At 42.7% G+C, this 22,610-nt stretch overlaps 1 protein-coding gene across 1 annotated transcript in view; it reads left to right on the forward strand.

The window, feature by feature from the left end:
• Positions 1 to 22,610, forward strand: part of ARMC9 (armadillo repeat containing 9) — a 143,598-nt gene that overhangs the window by 39,145 nt on the left and 81,843 nt on the right. Inside the window, 8 exon segments of the mRNA XM_006183280.3 lie at positions 2,292 to 2,326; positions 5,356 to 5,467; positions 8,102 to 8,194; positions 14,156 to 14,246; positions 15,563 to 15,686; positions 18,290 to 18,429; positions 19,614 to 19,690; positions 22,530 to 22,604. Of these exon segments, the coding sequence (XP_006183342.2) occupies positions 2,292 to 2,326; positions 5,356 to 5,467; positions 8,102 to 8,194; positions 14,156 to 14,246; positions 15,563 to 15,686; positions 18,290 to 18,429; positions 19,614 to 19,690; positions 22,530 to 22,604 (747 nt within the window).

The raw sequence follows: 22,610 nt of genomic DNA on the forward strand, positions 1-22,610 counted from the left end.
ACAGAGCAGTGCTAGAAACTGGTGGTAGCAGTGACCTTTAGAAATATAGTCTGAAGTAAAGGTTGGTCCACAGATCAGAGCAGCCTCGTTAGTGTTCAAGTGTTCTTATTAATGCCTCCACGTTAATGGTTAGGTAGCTACTGCCTGCTGTGAGTTCTCCATTCCACGTGCAAGTTTATACCCAGGTGTCAATGTTAAGGTCAACTTCCACTTCATGATGTAAGCTTAGTACTTCTTAGCTCTAGCATCCCTGTCATGTGCTCTCATTGGCATCTGCGCCCGCTGGTACTAAGATTGCTGCCCTCTTGCAGCACAGAGAGTTATCTGACCGTTGATTCTCCCCGTTGGATTGCAAGCTCTCTGAGAAGAGGGTTTTTGCTTTGTTCACCGAGTATCAACAGTGCCCAGCAGAAACTAGGCAGGTAGTAGGCATTCAGCAAGTACTTACTGAATGAAATACCACAGCCTCCTCTCATTAAGAGCACGCTGGGCCTTTCATTCTTCCCACAGCTCATCACCAGCTTTTTTTTTTCTTTTTAACTTGATTTGGTAATGAAGTCTCAATTATGTTTAACATACCGGCTCTTCTCATAAAAGGATCAGTTATTACTGCTTTTCAAGTAATTTCTTTACAGGACAAATAGAATGATACTGAATTTAGCAAAAAAGAACTGATGTTTTAAAAGATAGAAAACGTTTTCTTAACTATGAAAAAAGGGAGGTATATATAAATGGATTTTACTAGTGGAAATAATTATCCAATATCACTAATTTAATTTTTTTTCATTTGTGTATAGATTATGCTAACATTTTAACATGGCCATGTCCTTATTTGACGCATTACTGGCTTCTTGATCCGCTTAATGTGTTAGATGAGTAATCTAGATGACATCTCCAACTTATTTTCTAAACTCCTTGCTATGTAAGCCAATAACAGGAATAATAGGTAGTTCCTTTACTTAAAAGAAAATCAAGGGTTAAAAAATATTATTAAAATACATGGTCATGAGCCTTGTAAAAATGGAGTTTGCTGTCTCTGAGGTAAGAGTCTGGGGATCTGTAAATACTGCAAAGGGAAGCAATTGAGAACAGGGCCAGTTTATTACATTTATTTATTAAATCAGTCAAGGATTCTACAGTGCCCACTTTTGGAAGTCAGCTTTCATTCATTCATTCATTCATTCATTCATTCAACAAATGTTGATTGAGTGCTTCTGTGTGTCCAGGCACTGTACCAGGTGCTGGGGACTCAAGGGGGATCTCTCTCCAGCTCCTGTGGAACTCAGTGTCTGCTGAAGGAAAAAGACACAGAAATGGTTACAAAATGATTACAGCTCAATATGATAAGCATGGATAATGTTTCATTCAAGGGTTGTGGTGACAGAGGGGACCAAGGACCACTGCCTCTCTTCTCTTCTACTTTTGTTTTTCCTGGAGTTCTCTTAGAGTGATTCCGAACATACCACTTTACCTGTAAATAATTCTATGTACGCTATTATCGCTAACAGAAAAGGGCTTTAAAAACAAAAAGGAAACATAACCACAGTGCCAAATAAAATTAACACTAATTCCTCAGTGCCGTGTAGTACCAGTGCTGTCCTTACTCACATTTCCCTTATTTTCTCAAAATGTCTTTTACAATGGGTTTGAGTCGGTCCAAAGAAGTGCCATTCACAGCGTTTGGTGGTTTCTCTGTTTTAGTACATGCTTAATACTGCGTTGCCCATAGTGGCAAAAACAATACAAGAAAACAATAAACGGGGCAGTGTGAATGCCCACAAAGTAGGCAATGATTTGGCCTAAAGGCAGGATTAAAGGGGCGTGGGGTAGAAGGGGGATTGTGAATTTTTTCTATAAACACCTCTAGTGTTTGACTTCGTACAAAGTGCATGTGTTATTTTTATACTCAAAGATAAAATCTTAATAAAAAAGAAAATCAGGATAATAAACTGGGCTTCATTGCTTTTGTTCTTTGTGATGTTTTTGACTAGGCAGCTCTAAGTTCCTCTGGGAATTTGGTCAGGGCGAACCCACCCGTTTTTTTATAGAGTGCTCCTTGCAGTGGAGTAGCAAGAGGCCAAGGGTGGGTGGCTTGGGAAGTGCATCAGGAAGGTATTACTTAACTCGAGCTTGGGCTAATTTTTAAATCATATATGATTATGGTTGGAGAATCCTGGTGGATGAAAAACTTTGCAGATCTGTTGGTTTTGTGCCATTACAGTGATTAGGGATTAATGCATTGCTGTCAATGTTTAACACAGTCTATTTTCTTCTCTCCCCTTCCTCCTCAGGCTTCAACCATGTTAAGAGCCTCCTTGGCACCCGTGTAAGTACCTGCTCTTAGGAGCTATTATTAAAGAGAATAGTTACGGGTAAAACTGAAATTCAAAGTAGCTGTAAGAAATGCTCATCTTAATCGCCTTGCTTAGTGAATTTCTTTGATTAGCTAGAGCTATGTTGGATATTAAAGGAAATACCAGTAATTATAAGTAATACTAGAAGTGTCTTTCAATGTTAATTCTGTTATGTTGGTTAAGTAGCATCAAATGGAAAAAATTGTTGAATTGTTTCTATAACATTCTGCAGAAATCAATATAATCTCCTGTCAAAGGGCAGTCAACAGAGGGTTAAAGTGTCTACATTTTATGTTCTCTGCTGATTCACATAATGACCAAGGCTACAGGGTAGCTTGGTGTCTGCTTGAGTATTCCTCTCCAAGTCAGTTAGGTCGTCACTCACGCAGGTACCTGATGCATAGGAACTTTGTCAGGCAGTAGCAAGGGAATTGAGAACCTTTGGTGTGGACATAAGGACTAGGGTGGGTTCTAGTGACTCTTGCCAGCCTTGGGTGGAGGGGAGGGCAGCGGGTCCTGTGAGATCACTCAGCACCTGCAGTAGATACGGCATTCCTCCTCCCTCGGTCCTGCCCAAGTCTGACATTGACCCTGCACCTCGTTCTCTTTGGATGGTGGCCATGTAATGCAGTGCTGGTGAGCGCAGACTGCCAGGGTTAAAACCCCACCTCTGCCACCAGCTCTGTGACTTGGACCACTTTCTTATAACTTCTCTGTGCCTCAGTTTCCTTCCTTGTAAAATGAGAATAATAACAGTAACTCTATTATAGAACTGTTGTGAGGATAAAAATAAGGCAGTATGTTTAAAGCACTTAGTACAGTGTTGGGAACGTAGTAAACTCTCCGGGTGTTTACTGATGTATTCCCAGTGATATAAGTGCGGCAAAGCGACCTGCAGAGAGTGAAGGGGGGCGGTTGGTAGCAGGGGTTAAGAGGATGAGGAGAAGGCATGACCCAGGCTTCTTGAACAGTGGGAGAGTGGCTGGACCACAGAAGTGCGGGGTCGCTGAGCTGCTTAGCTGGTAATATTGCCATTATTGGCAAGTGAATATGGCCGAATTATGACAGGTTTTCTTCCTTCCAATAGAAGTGCCCCAGCTATAGCCCATATTCAAAAATGGCTTTACAAATGGAACTTCTTTGATCTAGAAAAAGAGCCTGTTTGAATGTTAAATTTTAAAAAAGTTTTCACTTTGAGATAATCTTAGAGTTGCAAAAATAGTACACAGAGTTCCCATATACCCTTCACCCAGACTCCCCAGTGTTACTGTCTTACACAAGCCCAGTGCCGTTATCAAAACCAGAAAATTGACTCTGAAACAGCACTGTCATCTAACCTACGGACCTTATTCACATTTTACCAGTTATTCCCTTACGTTCTTTCTCTGGTCCAGGATTCAGTCCAGGATCACATGTTAGTCTTGTCACATCTTAGTTTCTTTTCATTTGAAATCATTCTTCATCTTTTGAGGCCTTGATACTTTTGAAGAATACTGGCCAGTTATTTATGATTGGAATTTTTAAAGTTATCTGTATTAATTTTTAAACTCACAATATTATCTGCCTCAGGAAAAAATAGTCAAAATAATCAATATGTCATGTACAGGAGTTTACCATTTGCGGTATAAGATAGAAGACTCTCCTCCACAGAAGTGTTTACTGAGACCTCATTCGATGCCCTCTTTTCTAGCTTTTTCTTCCCGGCCCTGTAAGAGGATCTCATCTTGTCTTCTAAACAGTAACATTTTAAAAACTAGCATGTAACTTTTTTCCTATAATGATGTAAGTTGTATATGCTCATGATAGAAAACTTGAATCTTTAGGAACATACGAAGAAGAAAATTTAAGGAATCTCAAATTCTACCTCCCAGGGGTATTACCTCAGTTTAATTCCACCCTTAAAAACATCTTTAGTCTTTTCACTCAATTCTTCATGAATCCTCATTTAATATTGTACAGAGAGTAGTAATATTCTCTGCACAATATTGGGAGAATCATATTTTGTTTAGTTTTTTTGTTTTGAAATAATTATAGATTCACAGGAAGTCAGGCCACCCTGCCTCCCCAGCGGTGACATCTTACATGACTGTAATACAACATCAAAACGAGGACATTAGCATTGAGACAGTACAGACCTCTTTCAGTTTTCACTGTTTTTTCTGTACACTCCAATCTCCTTCTGTTCTACAAAACAGCAAACAAAGTGTGAAGACACTTGTTTCAGGACGAGGCATCTGAGGTGGTTGTTTTTGTACCTGGACAACCAGAAGCAGGTGTTGGGTCATCTGCAGAGTGTAGATCTTCGAACAGAGATCTCTCTTATTTGAAACCTGCCTTCCCCTGAGGCCTTTGACCTGGAGTCCTCTTGAGGAAGGTTTGTAAATTGTTCAACTCACTCCCCGTCTCACAGGCCTGTCCCCGCTGCTGCTTCCTGCTCACACCCTCTACCTGCTGCAGGGTCAATGGTGTAGCTCCTGCTCAAAGTGTTTCCTGACTGCTGGTCTGTCCCTCACATTCCCTCAGGCCGGTCCCTCAGGCTTGAGAGGGACAGTGACTTCAGGTCCTTAGGGAGGATGCTAGGGGCCTGCTGACACTAATAGGCTTTGGGCTTTGCTCAGGATTCTAAAGAGAACTTTGGTGGAAAGTTATGATGTCTCCAAGATGATTTCATCCCCATCTGTGGTGCCCCGGCCTAATGTGAATGCGGTGCTTTCTAAACCCATTTAGGCAGAGACTGCTCGTTTTAGGAAAACTGCTGTATCAACCTTAGTCCATGCAACAGAAGGGGCTGAGCTGAGCTCGTTGCAGCTGGGGTGGGGAGCCTGGAACCCAGCCCTCTCCATGGAGGCCTGGAGTTAGTACCAGGAGCACAGAAAGCAGTAGCCCACTGCCCGTTCAGCCCATCCGAGCGGGTCTAGATGGGGTGTCATGATACTCAGGAGGTGTAGTGAACATGCCCTTCTGCCCTTTTCTTTCTCTTTGAACTTGTGTTGCTGAGTAGGAAACTGAAGGATGTCCCATTACTGCCCTCCTTGGATTATGAGAAACTGAAGAAGGATTTGATTCTGGGGAGTGACCGCTTGAAAGCCTTCTTGTTGCAGGCTCTGCGCTGGGTACGTACATTTTTTTGTTGAAGTTAAAAAAAAAAAAAAAAGCCGGTTTTCTTGGCTGGTTACCTTGCTTGTATCTTTCAACACATCTTCTCAAACTCTTTCTTCCTGCTACCTGATGACGCCAAGAGCTAAAGTTAAAAGCAGCTTCCAAAGATTGCTGTGGTCTCTTTAAAAACTCCTTGACGTTATGGTTGCCATCGCCTTTGATATATGCAGTTTCAAGGCCCCAGAGGCGCCCCCTGTCTGGCCCTTTCCTGGTCCTGAGCCACACTCACAGCTGGGAGGTGTCGGCGTGTCAGAGCACGGACTCACTCTCACACTGCACCTCCGCAGAGACCTCCGTCCAGGTTGAGGAGTCACCAAGCGGGCACAGGAGCAGGCATCAAGGGCAAAAACCTATTAACAAGTCTTTAAGGAAAAGACTTAGTTTTTTAGACTAAAGCCTAGTCTAAATGGTTGCTTTTCTCCCCAGTGTTCAGAGTGATCACAGTTAAGCCTGTGGTTCTCAAGCTTTTTGGTCTCAGACCCCTTTACACTGTCAGAAATACCGAGGAACCCAAAGAGCTTTTATTTCTGTGAATTTTATCTACCAAAATTTACAGTGCTGCAAATTAAAACTAAGAAAATGTAAAATACATACTTATTAATTCATTTATGATGAACAATAATAAACCAAGAACATAACATACTTTTTATAAAAAGTAACTATTTTCCAAACCAAAAAGAAAATTAGTAAGACTGACATTGTCTTACATTTTTGTAAATTTCTTTAAAACATTTTTTCTTTTATTTTTTATTTTCTCATTTTTATAAATTTTTAAAATAAATTTCTTTAATATCTGGCTTAATGGAGGACAGCTGGATTCTCATCTCTGCTTCTACATTCAATTTATCATGGTATCACACTTCAAATAGCCTCTGAGAGGTAGATCATTAAAAAGACAAAACATATCTTAGTATTATTATGAAAATAATTGTGACCTTGTAGACCCCCGGAAGGGGCTCTGAAGCCCCTCAGGGTTCCCCAGAATACACTTTAGAACTGCTGGCGTACGCCAACACTGGTTCACTCTTTAGCTGAATATCTGTTCTTATTCGCTTGCAACACTGTCAGACTCTTTCATGGATCCCAGGTCTGAGGGTATCTTGACATCAGATGCTTTTGAATGATTTCTCCATCTCTGGATTAAAAAAGCTCTCCTCCCTTTGCACTTCTGATGGCTGTTAGTGCTTCCGGGAGTCCGGTCTGGGGGAGTGCTCTGAGGGTGCACTCAGGACCAGCGGAAAGGGTCCTGTGGTCAGTCAGTGGTGTCGCTCCGGATTTGTTTGCATCAGTTGACTGGAGCGCGTGGGGCGTCAGGAGGACTCTCTAGTGGTCATCCTGCACTGGACATTTGCCTCTCTGCTCAAGTTACCAAAACCATCCTTCCTTTGGTTCTTAGATTATCCACCCAGCACTTGCTGTCAGTCCATTGTACTCTTGGTGAGACAGGGTATTTATTCCTTTGCTGAGTGAATGGCATTGTCAGAACAACCAGGAAAAATAAACAGATCCTTATGATTCTGTCTGAGACTCCTCCAGTGCCTCCACTCCACCCCAGTCCAGCAGTAGCCTCCAAACTCAACAGCAGCCCCCAGATGTGACCCTCCTGGCACCGCCCTCCTTTAATGTAGTCCTTTCTTCCCTCAGGGCCTCCCTCGTTGGCCACAGGGGTCCGGTCCATCAGTGACACCTGCCTCCAGGCAGTCTGCGGCTCTTCCCGTCTTCCCACCCCCCGTTCTTTACCCGTCCCGCTGCTCCTCGCCTGCAGTCTCAGGGAGCTTTGTCTAGCAAGGCTGTCCTGGACAACCTGCACAAGGACGTTTGCTCACAGTAGTCACACGGCTTTCTCAGGTGCACAAACACACACACATTTCACATGCTCTCCACGAAACATATTTCCTACAGCCCGATGGACATTAAGTAAATTCTTACTTTTTTAAAACAACACAACAAACTTACGGCTTTTCAATGTCTACGAAATTCTACTCAGCTGCACACACCCCCCCACACACACACAAGCACACACGTGTGTGCACAGTGTCACAGTACTGCTGTGTCAGTCCCTGTAGGGTCAAGTCTGCTTGTGGGCATGGCCCTTGCTCACGGCCCTCACAGCCTGCCCTGTGCTCCCCTCATTGAAGGCCCCATGAGTGCATCCTGTATTTCACACCTGCCTGAGCTGGACTGCACGTCCCACTCCCTCCCCACTCTCACACCCCCTGTGCTGCATAACAGTCTGTTCATCCTTCAGGAACCAGCTCTTGAGCCACTTCCAGCAAAAAAAAAAAACCCTCTCCAGGCGTTGGCGAGCCCTCCCTTATCTGCTCACTTAACAATCCAGCCCTTTTCCACTTCACCGCTCTGGAGATTTCATGTGTGTAAATCGACTCCTACATCACCCACTAGGAAGTACATTGTAATTTCTCGTTAATTGACTTGTTGGCTGGTTGACTAGCCCCCAGCTGGGTACTGTTCCTCTTGTTGGATGAAAGGCGTAGTTACTGGCACTGCCCATTAACACACACCAACTGTGGGGACATTCATCTCCACAGTTCACACTTGCATCTTGTTGCTCTTGTTTTTCTTTCTAGCGCTTGACCACATCCCACCCTGGAGAGCAGAGGGAGACCGTTCTGCAAGCCTACATCAGCAATGACCTCTTGGACTGTCAGAGCCACAGCCAGGTCGGTGAGAGCTGGGCCAGCATCCAGCCAGGGCCTTCATTTCGAGGGGAGGATCTGAGAAGGGAAAGCATTCATTTTTACGCGTATCTTCAGTACCGTGACCGGATGCTGTTCACCCTGGACTTGGGCCCACTTTTCACTTCTCATGCAGAGTGCTGCTTGATTCAGCTCTGTAGCTCTTTTGTGCCGTTTTTCCTTTTCTCAAGTTCCCAACTCTTTCCCTCACCCTACTGCTTACCATGTGTCCTGAAAACTCAATATGACTTATGATGGGCAAGGTAGGTAAGCAGATTCGTTTTGTTTGTTTGTTTCTTCATCTGGGCCTGCCTTAAAAAATGTCGACACTATTTGTATGTAGCTTTGGACCAGACAGGTCTACCGATGCAATGTGAAACGCGTGGGATTTGGAGGTGTCAGATCTCTGCCCTGCCACCTCTTGGCCAGACAACCTGAAGCAAGTTTCTCAGTCTCAGGGGGCTTCCCCACATCTGAGAAGGGGCCATCCTGCCTCAGGAGGTTGTTGGGTTTGTCACGTGGTTACGTGTGGACAGTACTTAGCCGGGGGCCCAGCACAGGGAAGTCCAGGCGTGGTGGTTCTCCCCACTCCCCACCTCTCTTACCTGTTCTTGACACCTGTTATCAGACCAGAGGAGGATCCAGAACTTGAACATGGCCTAAATAAAGAAGATACTGCATCTCATTATTTCAGCTGACCGTTTATCCAAAATGCTCTAAAAACATCACCTCCCTGTTATTAAGCTTCACAGTGTGTGCACTGACTGGAGTATCCATACCTCTTATGATTGCTGATGAAACAGCCCCCCGGTGAAAGCTCATTATGTGTAATCTGCTGTGCGCACAGGAGACAACGTTTCAGGGCTTTGAGCTTATTCTTTGTACATAGTCTTATTGTTCCCATGAAAGAGTTAAGTATGAAAAATAGTCTCTCAGATTCTTGACTTATTTTCTTTTACTTTTTTTTTGGCTTGTATTTGTAATGGCATTGAGACCAACCATGAAGCAGCTGAATAATATACTGTCAGGACTTATATATTCAAATTCAAAGAGTAAATTTAATACTAATTCTTTCTGAATGATCATATTTCACTGAGTCTAAGATCCAGTCCCCACCCCTGCGCTTTAGCACCTGTGAAACTGGAGTGTATCTAATAATCGATGGCCTGTTCGAGTTGAATTGGCAGTTTATAGTTTAATTGCTTTTTTCTTTCTTGGTTGTATATAAAAAATAATGTGTCCTCTAATGAAAAGTGTCTTCGGTTTTGTGATATATGATATTTGTCAAAATGCTGTGATCTTTATAGCCATTGAAGATGTCATTTCTTCCTCAAGTCATTATTTTTAATTGCTAAGGTTTATTTATTATTATTTTTGTTAGTAAGGAGTGGGCTGGAATTATTGTAAGATGTCTGAGAATCTGCAAAGAAGGAAAACTAAACTCCTTGGGTAACGTGGGATGCCATGTCCCCATAACACCAAAACAAATTGACCCTTTCAGTCTGGAAGTTGAACTAATTGTTGGTTGGTTCGTCTGGCTGAGTGGTTCTCAGAGTTTAGTGTGCGGTATTACCACCTGGAGAGCTGGTGAAACAGATTACCAGGCCCCACCTGCAGTTTCCAGTCAGCAGGTCTGGGATGGGGCCTGCGGATTTGCATTTCCGACACGACATGCTTTCGGGTGATGCTGATGCTACTGGTCCCAGATCATGTTTTGAGAATCACTGTTCTAGACAAAAAAAAAAAAAAAAAACCTTGAAACGAATCAAATCTAACCAAATTGCAAAGAACTGAGTTTTTCATTTTTAGCTGATTTTGAAGTCGTGCCACTATGTTTCATGTTGCTGGAGGTGCTATGATGTCAAATTTTCCACATTTGACAGTTTCACCTATCTAGCATGATATATGCATTTATGAAAAGAACGGTTCCTTAAATCAAAGGAATTTTGTCTTGTTTTTCAGAATCATGTTTTCAGTTGTGAAATATATCATTCACACAGATGAGTGTACATGTGTGAACAGTTTAAAGAATAATAATAAATAAAACAAATACCAATGTTTCCACCACTCAGATTAAGAGATAGAAACTCCAGTAACTTGGAGGCTACTAGATTGCACCCCTGTCCTTCCATCAAAAGTTAAACACCATCCGAACTTTTTAAAAAATTGTGGCAAGATAAGCATAATATAAAATTTACCATCTTAATCATGTTTAATGTACAGTTCAGTTGTGCTGGGTCTACGCATGTTACTGTGCATCATGATCTCCAGAACTCTTTTTATCTTACAAAACTGAAACTCTATACTTGTTAAGCAAAAACTCCTCATTCCCCTTCCCCTAGCCCCTGGCAGCCACCATCCTTTCTGTTTCTCTGAATTTGACCACCCTAGATACCTAGATACCTGGGCTTATTTCACTTAACATCATATCCTCAGAGCTCATCTATGTTGTAGCATGTGTCAGAATTTTCTTCCTTTTTAAGGCTGAATAATATTTCATAATACACACCCCCCCCCATTTTGTTTATCCATTCATGCATCAATGGACACTTGAGTTGCCTTTACCTTTTGGCTGTTGTGAATAATGCTGCATTGAACATGGGTGTACGCATCTTGACTTTTGTCTTTATCTGTTACATGCATTTCTTTTTGGGGAGGGGGGGTGGTAATTAGGTTTATTTATTTATATATTTATTTTTAATGGAGGTGCTGGGGATTGAACCCAGGACCTTGTTCATGCTAAGCATGTGCTCTACCACTGAGCTATACCCTACCTGACTCCATGCTTCTCTTTATAGTGTCCCCATTTGTATGCGTACCCTGAATAATACAGTGTTTGATTTGGGGTTTGCTGAGTAGCAAGTACAAACCTTGCTCTGCAGGGAAAGGGTACTTTTCCCACATTAGATGAAGGCATTCAGGGAAAGATGACGTGAACAAAATCGCTGAATTATAATCAGGCATAACTTCCCTGGGCTCTTACTGGTCCCCTCTGGGGACATTGGTAGTCAAGGTCAGGAGAGTGTCCTGGAAAGCATAGGACGTCTGGCAGGGCTGAAAGGTTGACCAGGTACTGGTTATCCGGCAGCAATATGTATGGCCAAGAGGAATGGTGAGCTGCTCTGTCATTTTGGTTTTTAAGCTCGCCTGGTCTACTTCTAGTTCTCAGGAGTTGATCACATGAGAACACTTCTGTGGGGTGGAAAGACTGCCCACAGCTGATGCACACATCAGGATGTGGAAAGGGGAGCTGGAACTCCATCAGCACATGGGCAAGGGTATCCAAGTACAGGTGAGTCTGGGCTCACCTTACCCAGGTATTTTGTACTCTGTTTGAATGTATGTTACTCAGTGTACTGCTTTGGAACCCTGGCAGTATTTGCTAAAACTGCATAGTTTATGTTCTAGCAAAACCACTCCTAAGTATAACCCCGATAGAAATGTGTCCATATGTTCACTAAAAGATGTGCAGGAATATTCACAGCAGCACTGCTTATAAGAACCAAAACATTGGCTATAACTCAAGTGTCTATCAAGAACTGAATGGATAAATTAGCTGTGATATATCTGTGAAGTGGGACATACCAATCGATGGGAAGAGACACACAACATGGATGAGTCACACAAACGTAATACTGAATGAAAAAGTCAGACATGTAAGAATACCAATTGCATGATTTTATTTGTTAAAAATTTCAAAACCAGAACTAACGTATGATGTTAGAAGCTACGAGAGATGTTGTCATTGCTTTGGAAAGGGACCCCAGAAGGGCATCTGGCGGTCTGGTCAGGTTCTGTTCCTTGATCTGGTTGTGGGTTACTCACATGTCCCCTTGCTGAAGACTCATCAATCTGTACACTTATGATCTGTGCGGTTTTCTGTATGGATGTTATATTTCAATAAAAATTTTTCCTAAATAAAGATGGTGCAGTGGCAGTAGGCACCCTGCACCATCAGTGCAGACACCTTCAGTGCGTCCCTCTATTGAGGCAGCTCCAGTTCAGTCTGCACTGTGGCCCTCTGCATCTGGGGCACAGCTGCCTTCCAGAAATCTCTCTTCACCAAATGGCTGTAGATTCCCAGCACCCCTCTCCTGAATTGGCTGTCTTTCCAGTATTCTCTGTTGTCTTTTTGGTGGAGCACATTCTTTAGTTAATAGCTTCTGGAGAAAGAATGGATGGGGAGTATATTTTTCAAGACTGTGTATGTCTGAAAATATCTTTATTATTTGTATAGAACTCTGGGTCATAAGTAATTTTCCTTCAGACTTTTGAAGATATTGCTTCATTGTCTTTTAGGTTTCAATGTTGCTGTTGAAAAGTCCTAAGCCTCTCTAATTCCTGACCTTTTGTATGTGACCTGTTTTTTTTTTCTCTCTCCAGAAAGATGTTGAATCTGCTCTTTTCACCAGTGTTATTGAGTCTCCCACTGATGTCTTTCATGAGGTGTATTTGATTCATTGTTCTGAATGCTCTGTGAGCCCATTAAATCTGACAGCTTTAGTTCTGGGAACTTTTCTTAAGTTATTCTGTTCATGATTTTCCTCTCTCGGTTTTCTCTTTATGAATGTTGGCCCTCCTAAATTGGTTCTTTAATTTTCTTACTTTTCCCTCATGTTTTCCATGTTTTCCGTGTTTTTCTCTTTGTTCCACTTTCTGGGAGATTTCCTCATCTTTATTTTCCAACCCTTCTGTTCAGTTTTCCGTCTCCTTTTTAAATAGCATTCTGCTGTGTCATGGGTACGATATCGCGTCTTACACCTCTGAGGATACTAGTGACAAATGTTTATTTTTAGTTTTCTTCTCCCTGCACAGTCTCATTTCCTCCAAGTTGCTTCTCTGCCCTGCCCCATTTGTTTTGGCCTTATTTTCCATATTGGAAACTTCCATTGAGTTCCTGGTAGACGTTGGTTATCTCCTAATGTGGGGAGACTGAAGCTGATTGGAAGTTCGGACTGTGAGGATAGGTTCTGTAGGCGTAGAGCTCCATGGAGGGTGATCCTGGTAGGCCATCTCTTGGGAACCTCCGCTTTCAGGAGCTCTGGTTCTTTTCCCTCAGGCTGGTTATTTTCCTCCAAGAAGCATCTTCTGATCTCCTGCCTAGAGGGTAAGGGTCTGGTTGCCAGAGTTCCAGAATCCAGGTACAGGGAGAAGTCCTGGGGGTGGCTCTCTGTTTAGCATTCATTCTGTTTTTAGGCACCACCCACTCTCAGTTTTGGTGTAGAAGCCCTGCTCATCTGTGCCTCGTGCCCCGCATCCAGACACCCTTCGTGTTGCCCTCAAAGGCGAGCGCTCCCAGTGTGTGGTGGGAGGGACACAGGAGGAGTGGCATGAGTGACATCAGACTGCTGCTTTAACAGCTTGCACTCATTCTTCTTGATTTTTCTCTAGTCCTTGAGCCTTTTGAGGATTAAGCGATGTACACTGGGTAATTTCCCATTTCCCATTTGGCATGCTTGGGTCTGCTCAGTATGTTACTGTCCTGCGTTCCTGATTGCAGAATTGTGTAGTTATAGCTTCCTGGGCTGTCCTCTCTATCCTTGAGAATGTATGTCTCCCTTAAGCATCACTTACTGTAGTTTTACTGTGGTTTGGAGGGAGCAGAATTAGATGCACGTGTTGGCTCAATCATTCTGACCTGGAAAAGCATCAGCAACCGTAACAGCCAACAGTATTGCTTCCTTGTGTCAATCACTGTCCTAAGCGCTTTGTATGATTATTTCTCCTAATTTGGAAGTCTGAATAACTTATTTTTGCCAGCTCTCAGAAAAAAACCCATTGGAAATCAAGACTTCCAGATGAAATGTTTGGCTTTAGTCTGTTTATTTCCCCTCTAATAAACACACACAGAGGAAGAGAACGGCAGGTCCGCAGAGGGCACATAGGCTTCTCTCTCACTTTTCTTTAACCTCATTATTTTTCCTCTTTTGATGTGTCTTCCCACAGAGGAGTGTGCTTCAGCTGCTGCACTCGAAGAGTGAGGTGGTGCGGCAGTACATGGCCAGGCTCATCAATGCGTTCGCGTCCCTGGCAGAAGGTGAGACGCCAGCCTTCCTTCAAAGAGAAGAGCTAGGTCTTATGGATGTGTTTTTCCCTGTGAAAATGGACATTCTTGCTTGGGGGAGCGTGGGTGGTAATAGCTCAGTGTTAGAGATCATGCATGCAAAGATCAATCCCCAGTACCTCCATTAAAAAAAAAAAATTTTTTTAAGCACTAATAATAAAAATTTGATAAAATTTTCATTAAAATTATTTAAAACAAGAAAATGGACATTCTTCCCTAAGTTTCTTAGAGATGACGTGTTTCCTCAGTTTGTTATTGTTTAATGCATCTAAGGTCTTTTGTGAAAAATTAGTTATTGTCATATCTCTGGATTTATGTCAGAGCAAATTTTGATGGCTTTGGAATTTATTTTGCAAGCCTCTGGTTTTATTTTATTTTGTAAGCTTGTTGGTTTTGTAACATAGTACTTTTTAGACTGCTTTCAAGATAATGGGTAATGCATTTTCGGTCAGTTTCCTCTTAAGGCAAAATAAGGTTGGTGAAATAATTAAAGCTGATCCCAATAAGCACTGTACCATTTCCTTCAAAAGACTAAACCTCTTAAATCAAGAGGATTTGAAAATTTCAAAAATAACGTGCCACCATAACTGAATTCAAAGTGATTTTACAAAATGCCATTATCATCCATAAATTCTAATTTGTTTGAACTCTTTTTAGCATGAATAAAGGGAGTTCTCAAATTGCAGCTGTGTGATACTCCAAAAGTTTTTTCATTCATTCCTTTGTTCTTCCATCCATTTAACAAACATTGATAAGCCAGGGTATGTGTCAGGGACCATTCATATAATACTGTTGACAGTTCCGTCTGAAATTAATGTTGTATTGAGATACAAGTCCACAACAGTCTAGTGACAATTCAAGGCTTATAATAGGGTTCCAGGTATGTTTCCTCCTTCTTCTCCAGGCCATGGGTGTGTCCAGAAAGCACTGCTTGGCTGCCTCTGTGTTAAGACTAAGGGGCTCAGTGGCACACAGATTCCTCACCCTCCTTTCCCTCGTGATCTGGCTTTTGGGTTCAAGATTTCAGGTAACTAAAAGACAGCACTCCCCACAAGAACTCAGTGAGGACTCATGTTTAGGTGACAAGAAAAGTGATTTTCTCTTCATTAGATAGTTGAGTCACTAAAACCAACTTGCAGATGAAATATCCTTTAATAAGTTTTTTAGAACATTAAATTACCCAAACTCTACATGTGTTACATGCAAAGTTTTCGTATACAGTGGTTTTGGAGCATGAACTTAACGCAAGATCAATTCTCTCACTTGTTCATCTCTGGTTCTATCACTAGGTCGCCTCTACCTTGCCCAGAGCACAAAGGTGCTGCGGATGCTGGAGGAAAGGCTGAAGGAGGAGGACAAGGATGCCATCACCCGGGAGAACGTGCTGGGGGCCTTGCAGAAGTTCAGCCTCAGGTGCTGACCGTGCAGCAGGTTATGGTGGCTCCTGTGAAACCAGAGTGGAGTTTTTAAGCCACTATTTTGCACTTATTTGGTCCCTGTGACAATCCAACAGGCAGATGATATTTTTCAGTGAATACTTAGAAAAGGTTGGGTAACTTTCCAAAATGGAGCCAGAAAGCGTATCTCTAATCCACAAAACAAAAAATCCACAAAATCTTGCTCTTGGCTGCTGCGGGTGGAGGTGGACATTCTTAAAGCACCATTGTATTCTCCTAAGAACATTATCTCGGGCTGACCAGGTGCTAGACACCAGATTGTGTCTCAAGTCATGTGCCAGTTTTAGAGATAAGCACATGAATAAAACCCACTAGAGCCTCAGCCTGCAAGTTGTTCACAGCTCTTGAGGGAGACGTGCTCATAGACGCGCAGGCACGGCCAGTGGGGTAGGTGGTTCTGTGGAGGTCCGGGTGGAGCCTCCTGGATCCTCGACCATATATCTCAGCCACCTGCCCTGTAGTCTCAGTCTGGACCCAGTCATGACTTGGAACTGTTCCACCTTAGACATCTAAAAATCAGACACCTCTTCTCAAACCAGATCTGATGTCCTCCCAGAGCTTTACATCAGTGATTTTTCTGTTTACAGAGCTGTACAACTATCACCACATCTAATTTTAGAACATTTCCATCACCACTTAAAGGAACTTCATATCTACTTACAGTCGCTTTTTATCCTTACCCCTTGCTCTGGGTGGATTTACCTGTACTGTCAATTTCCTGTAGAATTACCTGTACTGCTGTGTTCTTTTGTGACTGGCTTCTTTCTCTTGGTGTAATGTTTCTGTGGTTCACACACGTAGCATGTATCAGTACTTTGTCCTTTGTGTGGCTGAGTAACATTCCATTATATGTTTAGACCACATTTCATTATCACTTCATCAGTTGATAGACATCTCAGTTGTTTGCACTTTGTGGCCATTGTGTGGAAGCTGCTATGAACATTTATGTACGAGTCTTTGTGTGGACATATGTTTTCTTCTCTGCTGGGCAGGTATCTAGGAGTGGAATTGCTGGGTTATATGCTAATTCTTCCAGCATCTGTATTCCATCATAACCACCTCACTTTCTTTTTGACTATTAAGAATTTTAGTACCATGAGTCCTTGACTTTTTCTGTCAGTCCTGCTGTGAACACACTTTCTTCCTATCAGGTGTGGTTAACATTTGACTGACTCTCACTAATAACCTAAAGCCTGAAAAGAGACATATTCTAAGTGTTTTTGTTTAGTGGGGGAAAGCTGTAGGTATATAGTTCCTACTATGTGCCAGGTCCCTACTGATGAAAATGTCTTGTTCTAACTATATGAATTGAAAATCCAGATATCCAGATAATATCTAGAATTATCACCTCCTTCTTTTTTTTTAATTTTAGTTTTATTTTTTGTGGGGAGGGGTGATTAGGTTTGTTTATTTATTTAATGGAGGTGCTGGGGATTGAACCTAGGACCTTGTGCATCTACCACTGAGCTATACTCTCCCCCCTACTTCCTTCTTATTTCTATTTATAAAGATAATTTAGCTTGATGTTGACTGTACTTGGAAAAATTTTAGAAATACAATAACTGTAGTTAAGTAACAGATAAGATATGATGAAGAAATATTTCTGCCTAGTAATGCAGGTATTTACTGCCAATTTTTTCTTTTTTTTCTAATGGTAATTTAAGGTTTTCTGTTCTGGAAATGTGCCTAATGTTTTTGCAGTCTTCCAGGGCCTCTATGATGAATGTAGAAAGTAGCTAGTCTTACTAGACAAGTGTAATCTTCATTGTATTCTGATAAATTGCTCTGAGTGGGTGGGTGTAGTGTTTAGGAAGAGCATGAACAGATACTGCCCCAGGTGGAAGTTTTACCATCACCTGTTAAGCAAGAGATGCACAATGGTGGTTCCACTGTGGTGCTTGGATTTTCAAATAATTCAGATGATTTCTCATGCTGATATGATTCTTTGTCTCATCAGTTCTTAAGGCTGACATGATGACATTCACCATAACACATTATGATGAGGCATTGGATTTTGTAAGATTTTACACCTGGACTTTGGGTGGAAAAATAATCCCATGTAGATTGTATTACCCAGGTTATTAAACTACCCTCAGTCTATCGAGATCTGAATCAAAATGGTATTTAGCCGACTTCATGCTCTTCTTTTTCATATTTCTTCATTTTTACATAGCTCAAGGTGCCTATATAGATTAGACTTAAGATAAAATTCTGTTTGTTAATGAACTATTTCTATGACTCTGTTTCCTGGGTTAAGGAGACCAAAAGCTTTCAATAAATATATTAAATATTTGAAGTAATACTCTGCTAATTCTAAATGTTGAAAAGGAAACATTCAAAATAGGAAGTCTCCCTACTGCCTTATTTTTTTTAAACCCTTAATAATATCCTGGAAAAGTAAAGAGTTCATTGTTGTTGTTTCAGTTGTGTAGAGTCTGTATTCCTTAGAGTCTGTAGCTTCTGTGAAGTGTCTTTTCTGATATGCACTCACGTTACCATGTACTCTTACATAAACGGATTCTTGCCAGCTTTAATTACCTGTAGGCCGTTTCATCCTAGGCGCGCGCTGCAGACAGCGATGATTCAAGACGGCCTCATCTTCTGGCTGATTGACATCCTGAAGGAGCCTGACTGCCTGTCTGACTACACGCTGGAGTACTCGGTTGCTCTGCTCATGAACCTCTGCCTCCGGAGCGCAGGTCTCCAGCCTCCAGCCCCGCCCCCGGCTCTGGATCATCCATGAGCCTGATGTGGTTTGCCTTTAGCTTCTCTCATAGAAAACTCAAAACAGAAAAGAGTGTGAAGCATGTCCAACTCGGTATAAAGCCAAAATGCCATTCTGGCCTTGGAAAGAATATTTTAGATTTATTCAGTACCTACATTAAGAGGAAATTGAATTAGTTTATGTTTTTCTTTATCTTCATGGTATTATTCAAAGGTAGGAATTTAAGAACTAAGATTCATTTTATCTGAAGACAGAGAAGTACGTTCCCGAGATTCTACAGGACTAAGCTGCAGGCAGAGCAACGATATTGAACAAGGCCCCCTGCTCTTAGCCACGGTCTTCCCCTGCTCCAGTCCCTGAAGATGGGGGCCCTCATGTGACACCTCAGGTCATTTACGTTCTTGATCAGTAAAGACAGTGATTTTAGCTTTTCTACAGATTCCATCCCACTTTAATGACCTGTTACTCGGGATGGAAGAAGCTTCATTAGAAGAGGTGTCACGTCCAGCCTACGATTTTCCTAGTCTGAGCTGCCCCCATGTTGGGAGAAGAAGGTCCCCTGGATAGATAGCTCGGGGGTGTTTCCCAGAAGCTTCTTCACCTTCAGGCGCTCTGCAATCTGAACCACTGAACTGTGTGTTGTTGGCTGAGTGAGTGACTGTTTTCAGTCTCCTCTTTTAAAAAATAGCCTGTGCAAATATCCAAGCTTTAAAACACTCACCAGATTGTAATCAGTTTTTTAAAAATTATCCTTAGTTTATTTGCAGTGATTGTTATAATGATGTTTGGAATTACTGAAATACCTGTAGGATTTTTATGGGACGGTTTGTGTCTCAGGAGGTAGAACGGGCTCTATTGTGTATCATGCTTCTCTGTGCTCGGCCTGAGTGATAGTAACCGCCACCACTTACTGAGCACTTGGAGTGTGTCAGCCTGTACTGAGTTACTCAGTTCTGCATTGCCCTTTGACGTGGACATTCAGAATCCCTAAGGGACCTCAGAGGAAGAAACCGGGGCCCAGACTGGTTCAGTGACTCCCCCAAGGTCCCACAGCTCATAAGCAGAGGAGCCAAGATTTGTATTCACGTCTGCCTGAGTTGAAACTGTGCCACTGAGTTTAGACACATCCTGTTTTGTTTTGTGGTTTTTTTCTTAAAGGGAAGAACATGTGTGCCAAGGTGGCGGGCCTCGTGCTGAAAGTTCTTTCGGATCTGCTGGGCCATGAAAACCACGAGGTACTCAGCGCTGCTGGCCCCGGGCTCGGGGGAGGGCTGGCCGGGGTCCTTGCAGCACTCGCCCTTCTCCAGGGACTTGCATAAGCTGCTTGAACTTTTATAATTTTTAAATTCTGGAACTCAGAGCAGGAGGCTTTTCCCAGCGCCTGGTTTCTGAGCACACTGCCACGGCCAGCCCGTGCAGCTTCCTCTTGGGCTTTGTTTTTCCCTCCTTGTCTCCCCCTGCTTCCCCCTGCCCCCACGTTGACGCCTCTGTTGGGTTTAATGTATGTCTGTGGACATATATGTAGCTCAAAAAAGTATTAATCTTGTGAGTGTATTGAATTTGTATAAATAGTATTGCCCTCGAAATCTCATTCTTAGTATTTTCACTGTGTTTCTAGGACCTGTCTGTGTTGCTTTATATACATCTAGTTCTTTAACTCTCACTATTGCACAACAGCCCCGTGTTTGCAGCCCTCTCATTTTATTCAGGGTGTCCCCTTTCTTGCCTCCCACTCTTGGCTGCCACGCACTTGCCCCACGCGGGCCTGTGCCCCAGCTTCCCTGGGGCACACTCGTCCCTGCGGGCTCACCCCGTTTGTCTGGGTCAGAGTCCTGCCAGATTGTCCACAGAATGGTCATACTAGCTTCTGCTCTCACCCATGTCCTCCCTGACACTAGTGTGATTTTCCAGCCGATGGGCTGCAAGCCCTTTTTAAGTAAAGTTAAGGTCTGGATAAACTAATAAAACTAATAAACAATATGATTACTCTCTCGCTCGCTTTCTGCAAATGCCTTTGCAGAAATCATGGCATCGCTTTGCCCCTGAAGCCAAAACCTCCACAAAGGTCTGCCTTCTTTAGCCAGATCAGGTGCAGGGCTGTCTCGGCAGGATGGGACTGAGTACTACTGGGTCAGAGTGAAGTCTGTGGTTTCCCCGAGTCTGTTCCAGGAGTTCCTATTCTAGTCATTTCTTTCACATTTCCCCACCCATCTCAGCTGAGTGCCCGGGCTGCTTTAGCAAGTGGAGTTTTGGTGGTGGTTACAGCGCTGGCCATGACTTTGACATGTCAAAATCAGCAAGCTCTGAACTACTTCTAGGCCTGAATGACCTCTGCTCTCCATTCTGTCCAAGTCAGGCAGTTGACGCCAGTGGGAAGTATATTCTGTCATCTGTTAGTAAAGGTTGGTTTCAAGTGTTGGAACCATATGTTAGCTCTGAAAACTGAATAGACCAAAGAATTCAGATCTTGTCATTAACTCTTGCCAATGCATTTGCTTTGAGAATGAGCTGGAAAATCGACCTGGATGTGTTTTAGAGCCTAGAAACGTGTTTGCTGCACAAATAAATGTTACACACACTTATCCTTATGAGACAGTCATTATCTTGAAGAATAAATGCCAGAAGCCATAAAAGACACACATTGTTGATTATATAAATATTAAAATTTTTTATATGGAAAAAGATGCTACAATCAAAGTCAAAAGACTTTTTGAGAAAAATTTTTGCATCACATATGGCAAAAGTTTAATATCCCTAATATATGAGGAGCTCCTATACATTGATAACTAAGAGTCAACCAGAAAAAAAGCCATCAGGAGCAAAGGATAAATGGACAGTTTACAGAATAGTAAGTCTTGATGGCCTAAAAACATGAAAAGGTGTTCAGTTTCGCTAGCAGTCAGGGAAATAAAAATAAAACCAAATATGGGATGCTTTCTCTCACCCATAAGATTAACAAAAATAGAGAGTAGGAATAAAGCCCAGTGCTGGAAAAGGGCTACGGGAAATGCTCCCTGCCCCCTGTGGTGGGGAGAGTGTAGCGCACAGTCTGCTCAGCAGGGACGGGCTCACTTATCAAGCACCTGCTGCCTTCCATGTCCTGTCTGACCTGATGTTGGGGTTATCCGTGTGAGTAACACATGGGTCCTGTCCTTGAAGGGCTCATAATAGGGGAGACATAAGTATACATTAAAAAATAGACTGAATCTGGCATAGATGTGGAATGGTGTACAGGAAGCAGAGTAGCCTGTCTGGGGTTCAGGAAAGGCTCCCTCTGAGATATGTCTGAGCTAAGTTTTCCAGATAGACATACATGGGACGAGTGTTCTCAGCAAGGTGAGGGCTGGAACCAGGCCAGGGCATGTCACAGCATGGTGTGTGTGTGGGCAAGTCATGTGGAGTGTGTGCCGTGTGAACTTCATGTGGCAGGAAGGGAGGAGCAGAGGGAGATGATATATAGAGATGATATAGAGACCCCTGAAGGGCCCTGTGTGCTATAGTAGGGAGTTAGGACTTTCCAGGTAGGTTCTATGGAAGGTTTCATGCTATAGAATCTTGGCAAGGATATGATGGTTGGATTAAAGAGTGAACATCAAAAGCAGAAAGACCCTTTTGTGAATTTGGTGTAGTGGCATGTACGATGATGTCATGGACAATCAGTTTCTGAATAAGGACAGTAGCAGTGCATATGGAGAAGAAGGGTTCCATCAACCCTTCTCCAGTGGCTTCAAGACTCAACATTTCAGAGTAAAAAGAGAGAGAAATCAGTGATGACTTCAAAGTTTCCAGCCCAAGTGATCAGGATGACATTAATTAAGCAATGAAATTCAGCAGGAGTGAGCTTTGTGTGGGAAAGATGAACTCTGTTTGGAATCCTTAGTTGCAGCTGTTGCCCTGGGACTTGCCAGTGGAGATGTCTGTCATTTGAAAACGTGCATCCTGGCTCTCGGGAGAGCTGTGAAGATGGTAGTGCTCACCCTCCTCAGCCAGGCTGTTCTCAAGTGTGGTGACTGATAATTGAGTTGTAACAGTATTATAGAACCTGCAAATGACTGTTTTTTTCTCCCCTTAAAGATTCAGCCGTATGTGAATGGAGCCCTGTACAGCATCCTTTCTATTCCATCCATCCGTGAGGAAGCAAGAGCAATGGTAAGA

Source organism: Camelus ferus, chromosome 5 (assembly GCF_009834535.1).
Source record: "Camelus ferus isolate YT-003-E chromosome 5, BCGSAC_Cfer_1.0, whole genome shotgun sequence".
Classification (NCBI taxonomy): domain Eukaryota; kingdom Metazoa; phylum Chordata; class Mammalia; order Artiodactyla; family Camelidae; genus Camelus; species Camelus ferus.